This window comes from Apis mellifera, linkage group LG12 (genome assembly GCF_003254395.2).
Source record: "Apis mellifera strain DH4 linkage group LG12, Amel_HAv3.1, whole genome shotgun sequence".
NCBI classification, from domain to species: domain Eukaryota; kingdom Metazoa; phylum Arthropoda; class Insecta; order Hymenoptera; family Apidae; genus Apis; species Apis mellifera.
In genome coordinates, this window is record NC_037649.1 from 7,331,951 (window position 1) to 7,353,059 (window position 21,109).

Consider the following 21,109-nt stretch of genomic DNA (forward strand, 5'->3'; position numbering starts at 1 on the left):
GTCATTGGTAAAATAAAATACTTTAATTAATTTCAATATCATATAATGCACAAGTCTTGTTATTTATTTTATATTATTAAGAGTAAAAAGTTAAAACAGACGTGTGATTTCCTCGAACAAGTAAAAATGGTGGCATATCACGCGTTAAAGTTTCGAGCCAAGCCATATAGAGAGGTGCTGAAACAGCACCCTTTCGAGGCATTGGCAATGTCCTAAAGAAGAAATAAAATACAATAAAATTGATTTAAAATAATTTTAAAAAATCATTAAAAATATTATTTTATATAATTTTACTTACATAACTACTAAATTAGCATCCATAGAATTTTCAAGTAATAATTCTCTTAAACGTAGATGTCTATTTGTTTTTTCTTTCATAGCAATTAATTCAGAATCTTTGATAATATCTGAAAATAAATTAATTTTTAATCTTTTCTCGTTCATAATTCAAAGTTATAAAAATTTCATAAAAATAATACCATCATTCATTGTTTTTGTATTTTCTGTTTCTTGAAAATTTGCTATTAATGAATCAAAGAAACTTTTGGTAGTATTCTGTGCTGGTTTTGAAATATCTGGTATAACTTTCAATGCAGAATAATCTATCCTGAATTTCGATAAAAGACTTGCCATACTAACAATAAAGCAATAATAAAATAATTAATAAATTTGTTTTATCTATTTTTATTTACAAGAATCTATTACTATACTATACTACTATATCTATTACTTACTTTCTTTGTTCATATTCGAGTTCAGAATTTTTATTTGCTAAGGCAAAAACTCTTAATTTATTATTAGACCAATTACGTCTTGTACTGATAATATAGGGTAATAAAAGAGTTAAACCACCATCATCATACAACCACCATACATCTATAGTACCCTTTTTTTGTTTACGTTGGAATTTTGTTACAGCATTAAGTATATCTTTTGCTATAGGTAGGAAATTTTGTCGATTTTCACGTTGATCTTCTGCAGTTGGATTAGGATATTCATTAATCATTTTAGATCTTCTTGGAGCTGGACTTCCAGGAATAGAAATATCTGATGTACTACTGGCTATAGAAATAAATATTAATTAAAATATATGATAAGAAAAAATTCAGTATTTATGAAAAAAAGTATTAAGTATTATATAAACCTTGGCTAAGTTGAGAAAAGCTTTGATTCCCTGGAATTGTTTGAACACTTTTTTTTTGTTCTTCAATATCTCCTATACTACAATCTAAACCTTCACTTATTCGCAGAAGAGCTACTGCTATATGCATATCTAAAGCTTTGCTATATAAAAAAAAAAATTATCACAATTTTTATTTTTTTTAATTCGTTTATAAATTTAATATGTATATATATATACTCACTGCATAATATTAAAGTACATATTTAAATTTTCTCGAGGACAAGTTGCCCAGTCTTGCTTATAGCCCATTAATAAAATATTAGGCTTCATTTTTCCTAAACCGGCAGCTTGTAAAAGAGAAGTAGTGCCATCTTGAAAATTTGCACCATCCACCAGAGAATAAAATGCCTTAATTTTATTTGCTCTAAACCAGGAAGTACAATTCGCAATCATGGAATTTCGCGTCTTATATGATATTGGTGTCTAAAATATGGAAATTTAAATGTATTATTATATTATTATAAAGACTATGTAATAATTTTAATTAAAGAATGCTATACCTCAATAATATGGCCACAAATAAATAAACTATTATTTTTAGTAATATGATGTGCAAAATCAATAAGTGCTGATCTTGCACTTGGAGTGCCACTTAATACTAACAGTTGAGGTCTATAATTTTTAACATGTTCTTCAACTCTATCTAATTGTTGAACAGCATTTAAGGCATTATTGTATGTTTGGGCTTGTGTTGTAGAACCCCAATTAACATCTACAAAATAATTATAATTATTATAATAATTTACGTTATTTTTATGTTTGTCTTCTTATGTAATCAAGATACTTATAAAATATTACCTGGTTTTCTATAAGAAACTATTAAATAAAGTGTTAATACTACAAATAATGTGATCAACGCTGTCCACCATGAGATCAAGAACATCACAGAAACACAAAGAATAGCACCAGCAAGACTTAGCCACATATTATAATACTAAAATAATAAAATATAAAAAAAATCATATTACCATTATAAAATAAGTAATTCTTTTATTAATAAATTTAATGCAAATTTTATACTTTAAACGTTGGTCTCCAACCAATTGGTTTTGCCAACGAAGCATGGAAAGTGCTAAAATTAATAAGAGTATAGGCAGCCAAGAAAAAATTTGAGATCAAAGGAGCTATAGCATTCAATTCTCCTGAAATGAATAAAAATTTTTATTTAAAATAATAAATATTAACAAATAATTTATCAAAAATATAAAAGCATAACGCTCACCGATTAAAATAAAACCAACTGCGATTATAAAAGTAAGAAGATAACCACGAATTGGTTCTTTATCTTTGTCGCCACTAAACCATGCTATTCCAGGATATAATTTATCGAGACAAAGTGCCTGAAATACTTTGGGTGCGGAAACCAGCGATGCTAAAGCGCTTGATAAAGTAGCTGCAAAACATCCAGCATAAATAAATGGTCCAAATGCAGAAACCAATTCGATCACCTGAAATAATTTTCTATAAAATTATCAATATAAAATTTAAATATCTATACAATTTTTTATTTTTACATAATTTAAAAAAATACCTGAAAACTATTATGGCTACCATATTGACAATTTCCTGTACAATTAAATTTTGTACTATATATACTCCATACTATTTGATTGGAATTTACAATAATTGAAGATTCGGTTGTTTCATTAGTCGTATTCGAACTTGATAAAGCAGCATATGAACTATTGAAAATATTCCACAGATCATTAACATCGCCAGATGCATCTCGCATAACTGAGCCGCCCACCATAAGCGCCATAAAGAGGTAAGATATAGTTGTTAAAAGAATAGCTAACAATGTTCCTTTAGGAATAGCCGTTTGCGGATCCTAAAAAAAATCGATTTTGTTTATAGATTGTAATAAATTTATATTATATTTAAAAAGTTGATTTTGGGAAATAATACAATAATCAAATACAACGAAATATAAATTTAAATATTTGATATAATGCAATTAAAAACCTTAGTAAAATTTTACAGTATTAGAATGTATATATTCCCTATAAATGAAAGATCTAAATCACCTTCAAATCACCGGATATATTCGCACCTGCCAGGATACCTGTAGCCGCAGGGAAAAAAATAGCCAAGACTGAAAAAAAATTATGCTTCATTCCCTCACTATATCTGTAATCCGGATAAAAGTTCTCCTTGAATAGATCAGCTGTAAATATAAAATGAAATTTTTGAAATTATCTATAATATTCTATCTATATCGATATATATTATCGATATTGATTTCATTTAATCATCTTTATTATAATTTAGTCAATTTACTATTTTCTTAAATAGGCAATATCTTTTATCAATTTAATCAATTATTATCATGGATATTACCGTTGTATCCCATAAATCCTTTAGCCCGTTCTTGATCATCTTTAGGTCCAATAAAGGTGCCAATCATAAAATCAGCGATAGCTAAAAGCAATATAATCAGCAAACCAATTTGAGCTTTGGCTTCCCATTCCAATCCAATCATTACGATCAAAAGTAACAGAACTATCGTGATACAACCTATGGAAAAAGAAATTTTATAATAAATTTTAGAAAAAAAAAAATCATATTACACAATTTTTTGTACTGACCTATAATTCTAATATCCGTATTATCGCAATCAACAATACAAACTCCATTTGATTTTAAGCAATCAACCATACTCTCGCAAAATCCAACAACATACATCGAACAAGCGACTGCGTTCGCCAAAGAAAATATAAGTCCTATAGATCCTCCGAATTCTGGTCCCAGTGATCTGGAAATCATGTAATACGTTCCACCTGCAGGAAGCATTTAATTAATCTTATCGACTGATACCAAAGGCAATTGAAATTTATAGGAAACCATATTAATCGATATAAATTCAAATAAAATTCTTAAAAATTATTATTTTTAATTATTTATTATTTAAATCAGATATTAACCGATTATAAATTTATTGATAATATTCACCTCCTTTAATGAGACCATTTGTGCTAATCGCCGACATAGATAACGATGTTATCGTAGTTACAGTTGTCGTTGTTAAAATCAATAAAATAGCTTCTCCTAAAAGATACATATAAAAAAAAAAATATTAAAAAATAATATCTGTAAAGGAATTTTTTTTATAATTATACTATACCTATTCCTGCTTGTGCTACGACCCAGGAGAGTCGTAAAAAAAGCATTACTCCCCAAATATTGAGAAGGCATCTCAATAAGACTCCTTGAATCCATCCGAATTTTATTCCGGAAGTCGGTGGCTTCACTTGCACTGGTGGCAAACTATGCGATCCTGAACCCTAGAATATCAAATTCAAATATCAGATACAATTTTAAGCAATTCGATTATCTTATAATAAAAATTCTACAATCAATTGTCTATATATTTCATTCAAGTTCAAGTCAAATCATCATTTGGCATAATTTTAAAACAGTTCCATTGATTTTAAAACAGAATTTCTAGAATGATGAACAATCTATATCAGTTTCTAATTCCATTCACGTATAGAAGTATTTAGAGAATTAAAGAGAATTAAACTATAAAACTTGCTGAAAGATTCGTAGATCTCTCTGCGTGAGTGTTACGCGTAAATTGAGATTTAGAGGTGGTTATCGGCATTGAAGGTGATTCGTCTAGAGGAAGGGTCGCCAGTCGACCAATGAAGACTAACGATTTACGTAACAATGCCTCACATGTCATACATTATACATCGCCCAATGTTGAGATATTTTTTTAGAAATTCACTTTGGAGATCTTAAGAAGTGCTCTTATCCAACTTAAGGCAAACTATTTAATATAACAACAACAACAACAATAATAATAGTATAATTATTACTTCTATAACTATTAAATCTTTAGTATAAAAAATTGAAAACTAACTAAGAATTAAGATAAATATCAAAGAAATTAGAAAAAACAAAAACTTAAATATGGAATGGAAGAATAATGGAAGATTTCTCAAAAAAATTGATTTACAAATATTAATTTTTTAAAATCAAATATTACATTGTAAATTGTAGAATTAGTTTCAGTTTTTCTAAATATCTAATCAGACAAATATTTGTGGAAACCTTATAAATGATACTACTAAATAAATTCTGAGTAATTCAATTATACTTCCACTGACATCATCTTCTAACGAATTAAGAACTTAGGATTTTTAATATTAAAACATAAATAATTTCAGCATTATCTAAATCAATTATTTAATCATTTTTTAATTCACTATATCAATTTCCTTTGAATGAATTCAATGATTCTTTCTTATCTTTAATAATTCAAAAATTTATTTGGAAAATAGTTAGAAACACGAACATCCGCGATTCAGGGATATCTTTTTGCTGCTCAAGCTTATAACTCTTAGAGAGACGATTATTTCATCCCATTATTTCCCGTTATATCTCCTCGAATATCGTGCCTTGGAGTTCGGTATAATTGTAAAATTATTCTTACGTATCTGCGCGGAATTAATCTCGTGGCTTAACTTCTAATAACAAATGCAACAAGAAAATTCATCAAATTATTCAAATAAATTTCAAAAATAAGAATTTTTGTAAATCAAAACTTTCAAAATTTTAAGTTTTCAATATTTTCATTTTGATTGAAATCCATTGATGCAAAAAACTCAAAAAAATTTCAATAATTTTTATCATTATTGAGAAATCATTAGCGTATTATCATTTGCATATAAAAGTATTGCTTTCCAATTTACAAAAGAATATTTGTCTTTTTTTTTCTTTTTTATTATACGTATCTTGAAATCATCGAGAAATACAAATTCATTTTTTCTAATAAGCATATTATGAAGATGTACAATGAGAAAGAAAAAAAGACTTGTCGAAAGAGAACTCATTTGTTCATTGTCACAGATCATGCATGTAAGTACTCGAGACGCGTATAAGTGAATTATGAGCACATTGCATCGAAAGAAATGAACGACAAGGAAAGGAAGATGCTTCTCGCATACTGGCCATATATAAACTCTTTGATAGTGACACGTCGGTACGTATACGTGGTATAATAGTCAAATAATAACGAACGCTTATCCCTCGACTCGTAATGTATTCGGAGCACGCGTTTTACTGGTCCTATCGACAGTATCATTAAGTCTTACACACACGACTCACAATTTGGATTTGCCAGTGATATTTCAATTTTATTGTCTCTATTGTTTATTTTCTATTGTTTATTTTATCCATTGATTGTTCAATCTATAAGTTATTCATAATCGATTCAAATAAAATTGATTCGTTATTCGTCGTTGACCTTTTACACGTCGATTGATATGATGAAATAATAAGAATATATATGTGTGCTAATATATACAGTCATTCGTTAGATATGTTCATTTCTTTCATATGTATTTTAATAATAAAATTGAATAAAAAGAGAATAGCGAAATAAATATATGATGATAATGAAATAATTATGATAGATCATACTCCATTGAATAAATCTAAAATATTATTACACTACTACAAAATTACTATCAGAAAATATAAAATCGTAGTACAAGTAGAATATAGCAAATGATCCTTTGTATAAAAGTGAAGTAGAAAATATAAAATAGAATTTTTTTTAAAAATTCAAGAAACTATTTCCAAAATTTTTTTTATCATGATTTTCGATGTACACTTCTCGAATATATTTATTTCTCGAATAAATGGCATTATTTGTCGAGCATTGCGCAGTTGATGAGACAGTCTTGTGGCATTTGCGATCACTTCAAGTGATGCTTTAATTGTTCAACCGAACGTGGGTTTCTATTTTAACATGCCACGAACCATGAAGGTTATCCATGTTCACGCACGCGACTTCTAAGATTTTTTTGATGGAGAAGGCTATGATTGATCCTCGGTGGAAGATATGTTGCTAATTAATTTTGACGATTCAAGAGAGACGGTGCGAAAATAAGATTTGCCCGCCATTCATTTTCCAAAGAAATTAGGGATAGTAAAAAAATGTCGATTTTCATCTTCACAAGGAACGCGTTGCTAATTAGCTTTGCCGAATCGATGCGCCTTTAAAAAATAAATTTAAATATTACTTATACATGCGTTTTTCAATATTTACTGATCATTCTTGATTTTTTAATTAAAAATCTCATAAAAAATTCATTGCTAATAAATTTTAGCAGTTTGCTATTATATCGATTTATTCTGAAAAAAAATCTTCATTGTGTAAATTACTCTTAACTCTCCAATTTTATCTCTTAAAGGAACGAATATTTAATTTTTATTTAATTTAAGAATGCTTAGAAGATATAATAAAGTTATAATTTTTTATAATTTCACTTCTCAAGCGTTTAAAAAACAATGTAATAAGATATGTTAATGCACTCAATAGAATCTCAAATTAAGTAGTACGAACAGAGATTTAGCGAAACTGCAATAATTATTATAATTAGTAATAAAATAATTTATCTATATGTTAAGTGCTGAATCAATAAATTACATCGATAATCAAGTGTTTTTATCGGTTGATATTGAACAAGATGCTTATCTGGTCTGTATGTGCTTGAAACAAATGCTTTCACGTGTCGTTCTTTAAAATTTTTCTTCGTGATCACGTTCGAAAGTTTTCATTCCGTCACGTATCTATCATTAAATAAGCTGCGTTTTCTCCTTTTCTCTTTGAACTTAAAAATCAAACTCGATACAAAAACAAATTCTTGTTCGAAAATAAATTATTTCATGATACGACACGCTTAATTGATTAGTGTAATATATCATTATATGCAAATTAAGTATATGCAACGAAACGATCAAGCGAACTCGCGATCGCATTCGAATATATATTTCGATTGAATTATAGTTAACCCCGTGTCAGGGGCAATCTACATGATGAATTTAAGTCGTTACAGTACTATGGTTATGCCGGACATATCATATTTCGTCGTAGCAATCAGTTTAGCGAGGCTTATATTTAGCTAAACACATCATGAGACTTTGCAAAAGTAATTTCGGCTCGAAGCTGTTCTATTACGATTTATGGTCGAGATTTATGGTTCGTCGTCTTGAGGAGAAAAGTTGATTGGAACAAATGTTGATATTTGTTCCGACCGTGTCGTACAATTTCAAAAGGGTTAATTAAGAAACAGTTCCATTAAATATATGCGGTATTGAATCAGATTCGTTTAGATTCATCTAGTTCAATTAATTCAAGCATTATAATTCAAGCATATAAATTATAATATATCTCATAATATCGTAAAAAAAATATACAAATACGATATCTTTTCTTGAACGAATATTTAATATAAAAATATTCTTTCAATATTTTTTTGATTGTGTAGAACGAAATATTATCAGCTGAACAAACAAAAACTGCTTCTGATTAATTTCTTGAAACATTATATAGTATATTTTATGAAACATTTAATTTTTAACTTTAAAATTCGTGAAAATATTCAATCAATTTTTATAATTTATTAATTAAAGATAATTTTTTAATTCCTATATCTAAATACGAAACATCGGCAATTTTGTTTTAAAAAGAAAAGACTTATATCCGAAAGTCTCAACAATAATTTTGTGATGTCAAATCTCAAATATCTAATTACTGCAATATAATATGTAAAGGTATTTATAAAACTTAACGATATATAGATTATTAAAGATAAAAAATGTAACTTTGTCTTAAAATAATTATAAAAATTTCTCGTTATTCTCATAATTTCAATTTTAACTATTTTCAATAATGAAAACAAAATATCTTGTTGCAAGATGATGGAAATACAGATATATGACTTAAATACTGAACTAATTATAAAAATTTAGATATACAATATTAACTTTTGATAATATCACAACACGAATGAAGATAACTATGTACTACAATTTTAATTTCTTTTTTGTTAGAAAACTTTTCATAGCATTGTTAAAAAGATTATTTCAATTATATTCTGTATATATTAAATAAAATAAAAATAATCAAATATTACTAAATATGGATATATATATATATATATATATATATATATATATATTCTATCAATAGAGAAGAATGTGAACTAATCAAATATATATGCTTACAAACGATTATGTATAATCACTTTTACTAACTCTCGTTTAATTTTAGATTTCTCGTTGAAAGAGAATCGTAGATAAGGGATAAACTGAGTTAAGAAATGGGTGAATGTCAATGTAGATGACATCAATCGTCGTGCATGTGTTCGTGCACACCATTATTGGTCATCGACATCAACTGTATCACTATTTTAAATCAGGAAGACCAAAAGCAATACACAATGGAGTGTAACGATGACTATATATAAGATACTTAGAAAGTTCTTCGGATGAACGTTGACTTGATTTTAAAGAGAGGGATTACTTTCAAATAACCCACGTTCTTCTTTCTTGTATCACGTCTGATTAATTATAGTTATACTCTACTAGTTGTTGTAGTTCGAATAAAACGTGAATGCATTGAATTAGCGATAAGCTGTAAATTAATTTATCGTTACAATTAGAGTTTCGCAATAAGCGATTATATAGTATTAATTCAAGCAATGTTATAAAAACAATATTAGTCAGAAAAGTCGTAAAAAATTCTATCTACCATTTCAACCAATATTAAATTAATCGCATCATAGTAGAGACTTCATTGTGGAAATCTTTTCTAAATAACTTTTATATGACCTATTGTTTATTCATCATTTGAATAAAAAACAAAAGAATCGATTAACGAGACTTGAAAATTTTCTTGCTTATCAAAACGACATTGGAATAAAAAAAATTATCTTGTACACATCCATTAAATGACTGGAGTTAGGAAGGAGCAGAGAAGAATATACCGAGCGCATAACATCACATATGGCCAGTAACCATAATGAACACACAACTACAGAAGCATTATAAAACAAAGAAATAGCGGTGCTATTAATGGTCAAGTATCATCATTCTTACCTTGTTAAGCACAGTGGGATTGTGAAGCTCGTCCAAAGACGGTCTATGAGCAGCCTGGATACTCATAATGTTTCTATAATTATCCAGTCTAGGCAGTGCCTCCCTAGTCATGTGTCGGAGGGACTTTCTCGTTTCTTGTTCTCCAAGAAGGCTCGCTCGACCTTCAAGACTGTCCACCCGATTTACATGGAATCTGGTTCTTCTCAATGGATTCAATTCTACCGTTTCGGAATCGGTATCACCGCTTATACCGTTTTCATGTGCCATTTTTATTTTTAATCTATTCTTGTCTTTTAATTTTTTAATAATTCTTCGTCCGTGATTATCGTTGGCGATGTAATTGACAGCGGATTCGATTAGGATCTAGAAGCTGGTAAGTTGAACGTTTATTTGTAGACCAAAATATACTGCAGACAATCAAAAAAAACAATCTGTTAATTCCTCCCTGTCTACCGCAAATTTGTGGATTAATTCATCTTTAAATCATAAGTTTTCTATTTACAATCGTTTTATAAGCAAAAATGTTGACCTCCAAAATAGTGACGTGACTTCAAAATGGCGCCGCACGTTTAAGGGTGACTATGTATGGCTAATGTTTCCTCCAATTTTGACTTGAGTATTTTATGTCAATGTGATTCATAATTCGATATCCAATCGAATCTGTAAAGAAAAAATAGATATTATTTTTCTGTATTTATTTTCAAAAAAAATTTATATCGTTTTTATTGAAAATTGTATTAATATTTCTATAAATTTGTAACATAATCTACTTATATTATATCTATTTTGAGATAAATAAAAATCATCATTATCATTAATAATGTACAAAAAAAATCATATCACTAGTTGAAATATAATTTCATTTTAATCTACGTTGCTTAATAAAGTATATTTTAAAATATATGTGTTTCAAACATTTTCCATAAGAACGAAAAACTCTTGAATCAATTCTTACATAAGATTAGAAGAATAGTCTGATAAAATAAGAATTGTCAAATTTCTTTAATATTGTGAACATTTAAAAATATTTTTCATCTTCTGGAAAATCTTTCTTTATGTTAAGAAAAAGGGACAATTTTATAAAATATATTTTTATGTTGGCTATTGTAGATGAACCTAAATATTTAAAGTTTAATGTAGAATAAATTAATATAAGATAAGAAGAAAATTTGTATTCATAGCATCCCTTAGAATCGATATGTCTTAAAAATAATCGATGCTCGGTGCCCTTGGTTCTTCTATTACAATTAGTTAACAACTGCCGTGTAGGCTTGTCAATTATGAAATTACCCTTGTTTACAACACTCCACACATAATTACTAGCTCTCGACGGGTTAATGCATGGATGATCTAATTATCGAATTAATAGTTCGCAACATTGTTCGTAAAAATGTAATTTCCTGACTAGTGTAGAAATTATGTTTTATGTTTTCGATGCACGGATCTTGTAAAATAATTTTTTTAAATATTCTTTTTCCAAATATAAATTAATAAAAAGGATACAAACTATATAATACATTCAAGCTTCAATTAAAATATCAAACTTATTATTTCTTCTGGTAATTCAATAAAATAAAAGAGTACTGTAATCGTCATATTATAATATATAATAAATATTAAATTTTAATAATTAAATCCGATTTATAGAAAAATACTATTATTAAATTTAGTACGATATCTTTCTTATTATTCTTAGAAAGAATTTCGGAATAAGTCGAAACAAGCTAAATCAACTAATTAATGAAAGAATTGATTTTGATTAATGTCAAAGTAGATCATTCTAATTTACACAAGTTCAAAACTATTTGCATTTCTAATGATCATTCACAAATGCACTTTTGAATCAGCTGCAATTTGGGAGCATCATGTAACCTGAAACTGTTAAATGATTGTATACTATTGGATTTATAATTAATATAAAATATTTTGAAATAAATAAATAATTTTACATTTATTACCTATTATTAGTCATAGCTTCAAATTATTCCATCTAAATTATTAGATACTTTTAATTATTTTTGAAAATTATTATAGTAAAAATATTGAAATTATTGAAATGAAAGAAAATATTATTCAAACAAATTTAGAATATTTTTGCATAAATTTGTGAGAAAATTGTATAAATAAATAATTTAATTGTAAAAAAAATTTATTTTAATCAACTCTCTATATTTTTGTTATGTATATTCATTATATTATTTTCACTAATAAATAATTTAACAATTTATTTATTTTACTAAGTTAAAGTTTTAAAAAATTTTAATTTTTATTTAATAAATATTTTATTAAAACAATTTTATTATTAATAAAAATAAGTTTCGAAATTCAAAAAGAACATTAGAAATTTTTATGAATCACGTAGTATTTACGAAACTGTCATGAAATGCAACATGCATAACAAATATTCTAACGAACCTATGATTATTCATTTTTCGAAGATATTTCGATCATTAATTTATATATGAGAAATATATTTTTTTCATTCTATTTTAAAAATTATTTGTTTATTTCATTCCATATTCTATCATTCTATCATATCAGAAAAGTGAACATACTCTTGTCACAAATATTTTTTGCCTTTTTTTTATATTATATCATTTTCTAATTTATATTACAGAATAAATAAAAATAAATGATAAAGTGAAAATGTTTGAATCCATTCTTGACAATATAAAAAATGAATGAAGTTTTTATATTAGAAAAAGAAATATTGAAAATCTGACAAAATAAAAATATTAATTTTAAAAGAAATATGAAATTTTAGCAACGTAGCTGGCTCACCCTAGGTATCGGACCTCTGTTATAAAGTAGTCTAACGTTTCGATGCACTATTCTCATATATAATGGAGGGGATAGACCGGTACGAATAGATGTCTTTCGTTTAAAAAGGAATCAACCATGAACGAATAAAAGCAGGTATTTCATCCTTCACCTTCTTTCTCAGCCTCGAGAAAAGATCTCGAGTAGAGAACAAAGTATCTGTCAGGTATCCGATCCCCCCATAACCTCACACTATGAATATTCACGCTGTCGAGCTATTCTCACATCTGTCCATTGAATAAAAAACGACAATTCTAACATTCAATGTTTTTCAAAAATACAACCAACCGCATCTCATGTAACATAGACTGATGCCGGCAACTTCTTAACTAAGTCCACGTTTATACACGATGCAACCGTCTCTTCTGTCACTGAAATTACATTGAACGAGAATTAATCCGATATGCACATTTATGCATTCGCGTAAGCACGTGCTGCTTCTGTCATATGTGCTCGTGTGATTTCTCAGATTCGCCACTCCACGACACGTCTAACCGTCACAAAATCCCGATTCCTACTGACGGAACCTCGCACAATTCCCCTTCTCTTTAGTCCATTCGCGCGCTCACGTACACATATACGCATAATCGTATTCGTATAACAGTGCACCCCTGCATACATGTAACAGAATTAACAATACACAAGCATTATGTTATACATTCACTTTCTTATAGTGCTCTGCGAAACATCACTTAATTCGGAACATCCTTTGTAAGTAAAATATTCTTTCTTTTTTCTTTTTCATTTATTTCGATTCGAAAAATTAATAGTATTAGAGTTAATAATTTTAAATTATTATGAAATGAAACTATGAACTTGTATATATGAAATTATAATCGAATTTATAATCGATATTTTTATTAGACTAATTTCTTAAGATATATATAAATAAAAAAAAAATTAAATAATTCATTCATATATATTTATTTGTATTTTATATTAAAAATTTGAATTATTATTTAAAGTATATAAAATTCATCATAAAAATAAAATAAAACATAATCAAATAATAAATTAATTTTGAATAATATTTTTAATATTAAATTAATATTTTTAATGTTAAAACTTTTATGCTATACTTTAATGCTATATACTTTTATGCTATATTACTTTTTATGCTATATACTTTAAAATGTATATATACTTTTAAAATATATATGCTCTATATACTTTAAAAAATATGATATACATTATAAAATATATATTAAATATTAAAAATGTAATATTGCAATTGCATATTCGTGTTTATGTAATAAAAAATTCAAAATTAAAAATATGCACACTTTTTTAATAATCTCTTAAAAAATGTACAAATAAAAATAAATTGTTTTATAATATATCAAAATATTATATAAATATACGCAATTTTAAATTATAATTAAATTTTTATAGTAAAAAAATCTGATTAAAATTAAGTTAATTTAATATGTGAATTATATGATAAAGGATATTTTTTTAAAGAAATATGCAATTAAATTTTTAATTACTTAGTTTTATTATTTCTTTATATTTACCAGTTTTATATATACATTAATAAAATTATATAAAATATAATTATTAATATTATCAAAAGTATATAAACAGAGAAATTATATTGTTTTTTTTTTTTATTTCTTAAAACACAAAAATTTTGTTTTATATATCTAATCTGATATTATTTTATTAATTTTATGCATTCAAAAATATTTTTAAAATCAAAACAGTAATTAAAATTTTTCGTTTAAAAAATTGTTCATCTTTTAAATTTTATAAAGTACTTTTTAATTTAATGCGTAAAAATAAGAATTATACAATTTTTGTATATAGTATTCAAATAAATGTATTGTAGATTCTAATTTAATAAACTTAATTATTGATTAAACCACTGAGCACAAGTTCAATTGCTGCTCTTAAATCGTGATTTGTGAGACGTAATGCTCGACGATTCACTCTATCATTTTGCAATCCTAATTCATGCATTTGCGCTAACATTCGTCGTAAATTTGACGGTCTTGGTAAAACTAACGGTGAATGAACTTGTTGCATAGCTTGTGTAAACATTTCTGCTGTTATTATTCGAGAATTCGCGCTACTAGCTGAAGTAGAAGAAGAAGAATCAGAAAGGGGAAAACTTCCAGCTCTTGCTCTAGAAACTGCTGCTGCAAGTTGTGCAACGGTAACAGCAGAATTTGTTGGATTAGAAGATAAATTTGATGGTTGTGTAGAATCTGAAGACTGAGAAGAATCCCCTGCCATTTCTTCATCGCCACTTAAATTATCTAAACTATAAGAAAAAGCAGCAGATTCTGAATTAGACAATGAAGAATTGATGCCAAAAGTTATGTTGTTATGTGCTTCAGCATGAACAGCTGCAGCTATATTTTGGGCAGCTTCTACTAAAACAGGATGTGCCTCTGCAAATCTAATAAAAAAATTAATATATATATATTATAATTCTAAATAATTAGATATTTTAATTCTATTAAAAAATTAAAAAATATATAAAAGCTTACCTTCGAACAGTATCTACATCTGTAAAATATGACATTAAATCAGGATCTTGCAAAATAGCAATTGCTACAGTATCTTCATGTAATCCAGGAGAAGATGAAATAATATTATCCATAACTTCTGGTTTTTTCCCTATACGCTAAAATTAATAAGTGATTTCTGTAATAAATTTTAGATATTATAAATTATATAAATATATAGTAAAATCAATATACACTTAAAGCACTTCGAAGTCCAGGATTTTCTTTGAAGGACTTAAATGCAGATACAAGTTGTAAAATACCATCCTCTGATATATATTTAGGAAATGATGGTAGTTCTGGTTCTCTTTTTCTTAAAACATGTATCATTGCACCATTTTTTAAACCATAAGATTCTAAAGTCATATCATCTTCAAGAACACATCCACAATAAATCAATTCTACAAAAAAAAGCAAAATGAAACATATTAAGATACTTTTATTATACATATTTATAGTTATAACTTAATAATTACTAATAAAAACAATTACATATGTTTGTATGATCAATGTATATCAATAGGATATTATATATTATTTTTCTATTAAAGAAAATTAAAACATTGATTTAAGAAAATTGATTTAAGGAAAAAAAGAACAAAAAAATATAAAAAAAAGAAAACAAAGAAATATATCTTACCAAATAATTCTTTTGATAGGTTAACCCTTCCAGCTGTTTCATATTTTAGTTCTGCTACTTTTGTCTTAAAATTAATATCACTTAATTTAATTGTAGTTAATGTTTGAAGATCTAAACGTACACCTAAAATTAATTCTGAACTCATTATTGTCACGAAATATTACTTGAAAACACAACACGATACACTTTTAAATCGATACACTCTTCGATTTTACAAAATCATCATGAAGCGTTTATCGTGTTTCTTGTATCGTTTCATTAGTAATATTTTAATATTATCACTTAATCATTTTGTAAAAATTTTTAAATAATTAAATTTAAAATTACTTTTGTAATATTAGTTCTAATATTTTATTATTATGAATGAACTTTAGAATAGAATATAAGATAAAATAGAATATTTTGTAGTTTTAAATTATTATAAGTTAGAAAATCAGTTATTAATTATAGATAATTATTTATTAAGTTTTAAATATGTATCAGGCTATAATTGTTTCTTATTTGAAATTTTTATTATTTCAATAAAAATATAGGTCATGGAAATAACATTTTTAAAGTTTATTAAATCGATAAATAATTTCGATGACTCGATATTCATTTAGTCGGTGTATCGATATCTTTGCGATATTCAATCTAACGCTATATCAGCAAAATGACGGGAAAGTTCAGTGAAATGTTTGCAATAGATTTACATAGCTGACATTGAAATAATTTGTATATAATGTTGTGCAATATACAACTTTGATATGACATAAGAACAAGCAGAGATGCAAGACATTTGCGAAAATATTCGTACAGCTATTGAACATGGACGTACAGATATAATTAGATCTCTTTTGGATGCATGTACGTGTCACAAATTTTTCATTATATTTAAATTTTATATCATTATCACATAATGTTATACAAAAAATATTTATATATAAAATAGAATTAAAAAAAAATAAATTAAAATATGTCCTGAAATAAGTTATAATTCATATATGTCTTTAAAGTATATCTTATACAAATTTGAAAATTTCTTTCATATAGGTGAAAATGGTAATACAACTGAAGGTATAACAAAAGAAAAAATTCTAAATCAACCACTTTTAGAAGAAGGTACTTTCCTTTCATATGCTTCAAAGGTAATGAGACAAATATTATAGACATGTATATTGTAGAAAATAAAATAAAAATTCAAGGAAAATAAAAGCTTTTTCTAATTTATTTATATAAAAAAATGTAGGCAAATCAACCAGATATAGTAAGAACATTGTTAAGTTGTGGTGCTAATCCAGCTATTCAAAATACTAATGGACATAATGCTGTAGATGTTGCATCAAGTGATATAATACGTCGTACTTACATTGAAGAATTGTTAAGAGCAACTGCTGCATCTGAGTATGAATATTAATAATTAATATATTAATATATAATAATAAAATAAAATTTATATTGAAATAATTTTAATTTTAATAATAAATATTTTACATAATTATTTAAAGGTTAGACAGAGTATTGCAATTATTAGATGCTGGATTAAATGTAAATTCATGGGATTCCCATGGTAGTAAAAACACACCTTTGCATTGGGCAGCTTGTTATGGAAATAAAGATATTGTTACATGTTTAATTGGTACTATTTTAAAATTATTTCTTTTGAAAAATTTAATTATAATTACTTTATAATTTAACCTTTTATCTATAGATAGGGGTGCAGATGTAAATGCTGTTAATGGCTGTGGTGCTACACCATTACATGATGCTGTAAATCGTGGTGATGTTACTATTTGTCAAGAATTATTACAAGCTGGTGCAAATCCTCTTATACGAGCGATTAAAGGGTATATAAATTATATATAAATAATATATAAATTAGTTAATAATGTACATTTGATATATTCTCAAAAATTGTTGTAGAACTTTTGCAGGAAAAACTCCATATGATCTTTCTAGAGGAAAACAATCTTTACACTGTTTTCTTCAAAGATTTCTATCAAACTTTATATCGAACGAGAGTGAAACAATGCATAGTCCAACTACAACATTTACAGAAGGAAACTTTTGTCAAAAAAGTATTTCAAGTAACATGAGTCAACTTTCAATAGAATCTAATAAATCATTAGATCCAGTTTATGATGTACCATTGCGTGAATCAGGCAAAGAAAGTCCAATTAAGACTACAGAAAAAGGTAGACTTTATAGTTTACTTTGGCCACAACCAAAAACCATTGTTGAATTAAAAAATTTTTCTACACCTTTTATTGCTGGAAAAGAGCTTTTTATATCTATAATACAGGTATCATTTTGATATATAACTATAACATAATATGTTATTTCATTTTTATATTTAATAAATTATGTTATAGGGTAGTGAATCCATACATAGAATATTAGATGTTTGGGAAATTAGCAGAACTCATTTATTAGAATTAGGCTATGATGTTAAAATTGGTGAAGTACATCCTAGTTCTGGTAAATTACTTAATGATAATCGAATTGAATGTATAGTAAATAAAAAATTATTTAATACATCTGAAGGATATCAATTACATATTTCACAAAATACTATTAAAGTTGGTGCTGGAAGTTTAGCTGGATTACATTATGCAGTTTGTACTTTTGTACAAATTTTGCGATTAAGTAAAAATCATAATAAATCAGAAGCATGTGAAATTGAACCTGTTTTTATAAAAGATGAACCAAGATTTATGCATCGTGGTATATTGTTAGATATTTCACCTAGAGGACGTATACCTACATTAGAATATTTGCTTCATATGATCGATTTATGGTCGTCCTTTAAAATATCTTATTTGCATTTATATTCAAGACTTACACCAAATTGCGATTGGCAATTATGTTATTCAAAATCAGAAATGGTTACTCTTGATCGTTATTGCAGGTTTGCATATAATTCTATAAAATTATTTTTTTCATATATATTTAATATTTTCTAAAATAATTATTATTTCAGAGATCGACATTTAGATTTAGTTCCAACTTTGGATGTTGATTCTAATGTAGGACAGCATCATTTATCACAAATGTGGCCTATATTTCAAGAATTATTAGCAGTATTTCCCAGTTTAACTTATGTTCATGTTGGACCTAGATTGGCTAATTTACTTGTTCAAGCCGAAAATTTCGATTTGAATTTGTCAATTAATGAAACTATAGAAACAGATATGTCAGAAGTATTTAAATCATATTCTTGTCTTCAAGAACTTTGGCATATTTTAAATTTAAATCCAAATACAACTTTATTGCTTTGTTCTAATGGATTACATTCTAAAGCAGAATTTCATAATATACCTAGCAATATTATTCTTGTTGAATATGGATTTCAGGTAAACAAAATTATATAATTTATGAAATTATAATGAAATCAAAGTTATTATAATAAGATTTTATATTATAGGCTGATTATGATTTTTCTGAATGGACAGAAGCATTTAGAATAGCAGGTGGTAATGTATTACCCAGTTCTGGAACAGCAAGTTATAACAGTTTAGCAGGATGTCCAGCATCAACATATGCAAATACAAAAAATGCAATAAAAACTTCTCTTGAACAAGATTCAGTAGGTATAGTTGTAGCTCATTGGTCTGGAAGTCATCATCTTACACCTCATCCTTTTGCATGGATTGGATATTTAATAGCAGCAGGATTAGCATGGAACCCAGTTAGTGAAATAGATATAGGAATTGATGATAATTATGAAATATCTGAAATATCAAGGTAATAAATAAATTAATAATAATTTATAACTAATATAATAGATAATAATAGATAATAATTTTATATACAACATAAATATATTTATATAAATTTTAATAAATATAATTTTATTTTACAGACAAAAATGTATCACAAAATTATTAGATATTCATGTTTTTCAAGATTCTGAATATAAAATTGGTAATGCAATATTAGAATTAGGACGATTAGATACTTTAGTACTTACCTTAAGTAAAAATCAAGGAACAAAAGATTTACAACAAATTCCTGATAATCGAGGATCAACATTATATAGATTATTAACAGATCCAGATAATGTAAATTTAGAATATCTTTCAGCTGATTTATTTGCAGTAAGTATATATAAATATATATAACCATACAAAAATTATAAATACTATATTAAGGAATATATAATAAACAAATACTTTTATTTAACAGAAAGTAACAAAACAAGTTAAACGTATTTCACATTCATTATATGAAGGAAATCTATCGTCAAAATTTGCGTCGATGGAAATACAAGAACTTCAATTAACCGCTGATTTAATGTTGACAGCATGCAAAATTGGCAGAACATTGATTGGTGTTGGTGTTAATCCTAATAGTAATATGGGTCTTGCAGTGATTAATTTAGGAATATGTAATCTACCACCTACATTTAGAACAGATGTAGCAAATAAAATGTTGGCTCATATAGAACAATATAAAGGTTCGTGGTTGCAAAGGCATTTACCTCAGGGCCTTCAAAGCTCTTTACTAGTCTTAACTAGTGCTTTACATAGGTTTGTGCCAGAAACATAATTTTTTGAGCTTTGAAAGCATAAAATAAAAGACTACATATAAGCATATAAAATTAAATATTAATTTTCTGCTATACAAGACTGCAGATAAGTAACTATGTATATGCTATGTTAAAAACAAAAAATGAATGTTTCTTTATAAGAACACTTCTAAGAGTATAAAATGGTATCATTCCATTTATTTTTACAATTTGAATTCTTTTTTTAATACAATAGTTCATATAACAATTTTTAATTTTTGAATAAAAATAATTTTATATCATAAGGAAACATTCTCAAGATCGAATAAGAGATTTATATAAAGTATTATTCAAACCAATTTATAAATATGAAGTGATAGCTACAAAAATTATAATTTTATTAAATAATTATATTAATAGTTATATATGATTTAAAGTCATTACATATAGTTTGTATAAGAACATTATATAATATAATTATATAAGATTTCTGAATTAGAAATTGATATTACAAACTTATATATAAAAGTATTTTAATATTAAATATTTCTAGAACAAAAAAATTGTTGTATATAAATTTT

The 21,109-nt window shown here is 26.2% G+C and overlaps 3 protein-coding genes across 6 annotated transcripts; 1 reads left to right on the plus strand and 2 right to left on the minus strand.

Annotated features, from left to right (window-relative positions):
- Positions 1-30: 30 nt before the first annotated feature.
- LOC409208 (bumetanide-sensitive sodium-(potassium)-chloride cotransporter) lies at positions 31-13,429 on the minus strand. The gene is made up of 19 exons (XM_003250003.4): positions 12,854-13,429; positions 10,575-10,732; positions 10,073-10,479; positions 4,305-4,464; positions 4,133-4,228; positions 3,769-3,960; positions 3,521-3,697; positions 3,208-3,347; positions 2,715-3,011; positions 2,406-2,631; positions 2,204-2,325; positions 1,982-2,117; positions 1,684-1,895; positions 1,365-1,606; positions 1,145-1,284; positions 735-1,062; positions 480-634; positions 299-407; positions 31-212 (listed from the first exon to the last, which is right to left on the minus strand). The coding sequence occupies exons 3-19, from the start codon at positions 10,337-10,339 to the stop codon at positions 77-79; spliced, it is 3,135 nt and encodes a 1,044-aa protein (XP_003250051.2). The 5' UTR covers positions 10,340-10,479; positions 10,575-10,732; positions 12,854-13,429; the 3' UTR covers positions 31-76.
- Positions 13,430-14,511: 1,082 nt separating this feature from the next.
- On the minus strand, positions 14,512-16,331 carry LOC552170 (ubiquitin-like protein 7). The gene is made up of 4 exons (XM_624549.6): positions 16,043-16,331; positions 15,598-15,803; positions 15,385-15,521; positions 14,512-15,293 (listed from the first exon to the last, which is right to left on the minus strand). Exons 1-4 carry the CDS (start codon positions 16,185-16,187, stop codon positions 14,738-14,740), a joined length of 1,044 nt encoding a protein of 347 aa, XP_624552.1. The 5' UTR covers positions 16,188-16,331; the 3' UTR covers positions 14,512-14,737.
- A 199-nt stretch (positions 16,332-16,530) lies between these two features.
- LOC412326 lies at positions 16,531-20,686 on the plus strand. Of its 4 annotated transcripts, none has more exons than XM_395787.7 (11): positions 16,531-16,888; positions 17,075-17,169; positions 17,271-17,425; positions 17,530-17,660; positions 17,733-17,868; positions 17,945-18,323; positions 18,394-18,929; positions 19,002-19,374; positions 19,446-19,765; positions 19,884-20,118; positions 20,207-20,686. In XM_395787.7, exons 1-11 carry the CDS (start codon positions 16,810-16,812, stop codon positions 20,567-20,569), a joined length of 2,802 nt encoding a protein of 933 aa, XP_395787.4. In that variant the 5' UTR covers positions 16,531-16,809; the 3' UTR covers positions 20,570-20,686. The 4 variants fall into 4 exon arrangements, with proteins under 4 accessions (XP_395787.4, XP_006562338.1, XP_016771097.1 ...); XM_006562275.3 differs by having other exon boundaries at positions 16,877-16,888; positions 17,956-18,323; XM_016915608.2 differs by lacking the exons at positions 16,531-16,888; positions 17,075-17,169; positions 17,271-17,425 and having other exon boundaries at positions 17,737-17,868.
- Positions 20,687-21,109: the final 423 nt, after the last annotated feature.

Excerpts from the sequence above, each read along its gene's own strand:
- LOC409208 (XM_003250003.4), bottom strand. The coding sequence starts at position 10,339 with ATGGCACATGAAAACGGTATAAGCGGTGATACCGATTCCGAAACGGTA. Across the intron at positions 3,012-3,207 it reads ATATATCCGGTGATTTGAAG|GATCCGCAAACGGCTATTCC; the intron begins GTGATTTAGATC and ends GATTTTTTTTAG. Across the intron at positions 1,896-1,981 it reads AGTTTCTTATAGAAAACCAG|ATGTTAATTGGGGTTCTACA; the intron begins GTAATATTTTAT and ends ATTATTTTGTAG.
- LOC412326 (XM_395787.7), top strand. The coding sequence starts at position 16,810 with ATGCAAGACATTTGCGAAAATATTCGTACAGCTATTGAACATGGACGT. Across the intron at positions 18,324-18,393 it reads TTTTTATATCTATAATACAG|GGTAGTGAATCCATACATAG; the intron begins GTATCATTTTGA and ends ATTATGTTATAG. Across the intron at positions 18,930-19,001 it reads ACTCTTGATCGTTATTGCAG|AGATCGACATTTAGATTTAG; the intron begins GTTTGCATATAA and ends TTATTATTTCAG.
- LOC552170 (XM_624549.6), bottom strand. The coding sequence starts at position 16,187 with ATGAGTTCAGAATTAATTTTAGGTGTACGTTTAGATCTTCAAACATTA. Across the intron at positions 15,804-16,042 it reads CCTATCAAAAGAATTATTTG|AATTGATTTATTGTGGATGT; the intron begins GTAAGATATATT and ends TTTTTTTTGTAG. Across the intron at positions 15,522-15,597 it reads GACTTCGAAGTGCTTTAAGT|CGTATAGGGAAAAAACCAGA; the intron begins GTATATTGATTT and ends TATTAATTTTAG.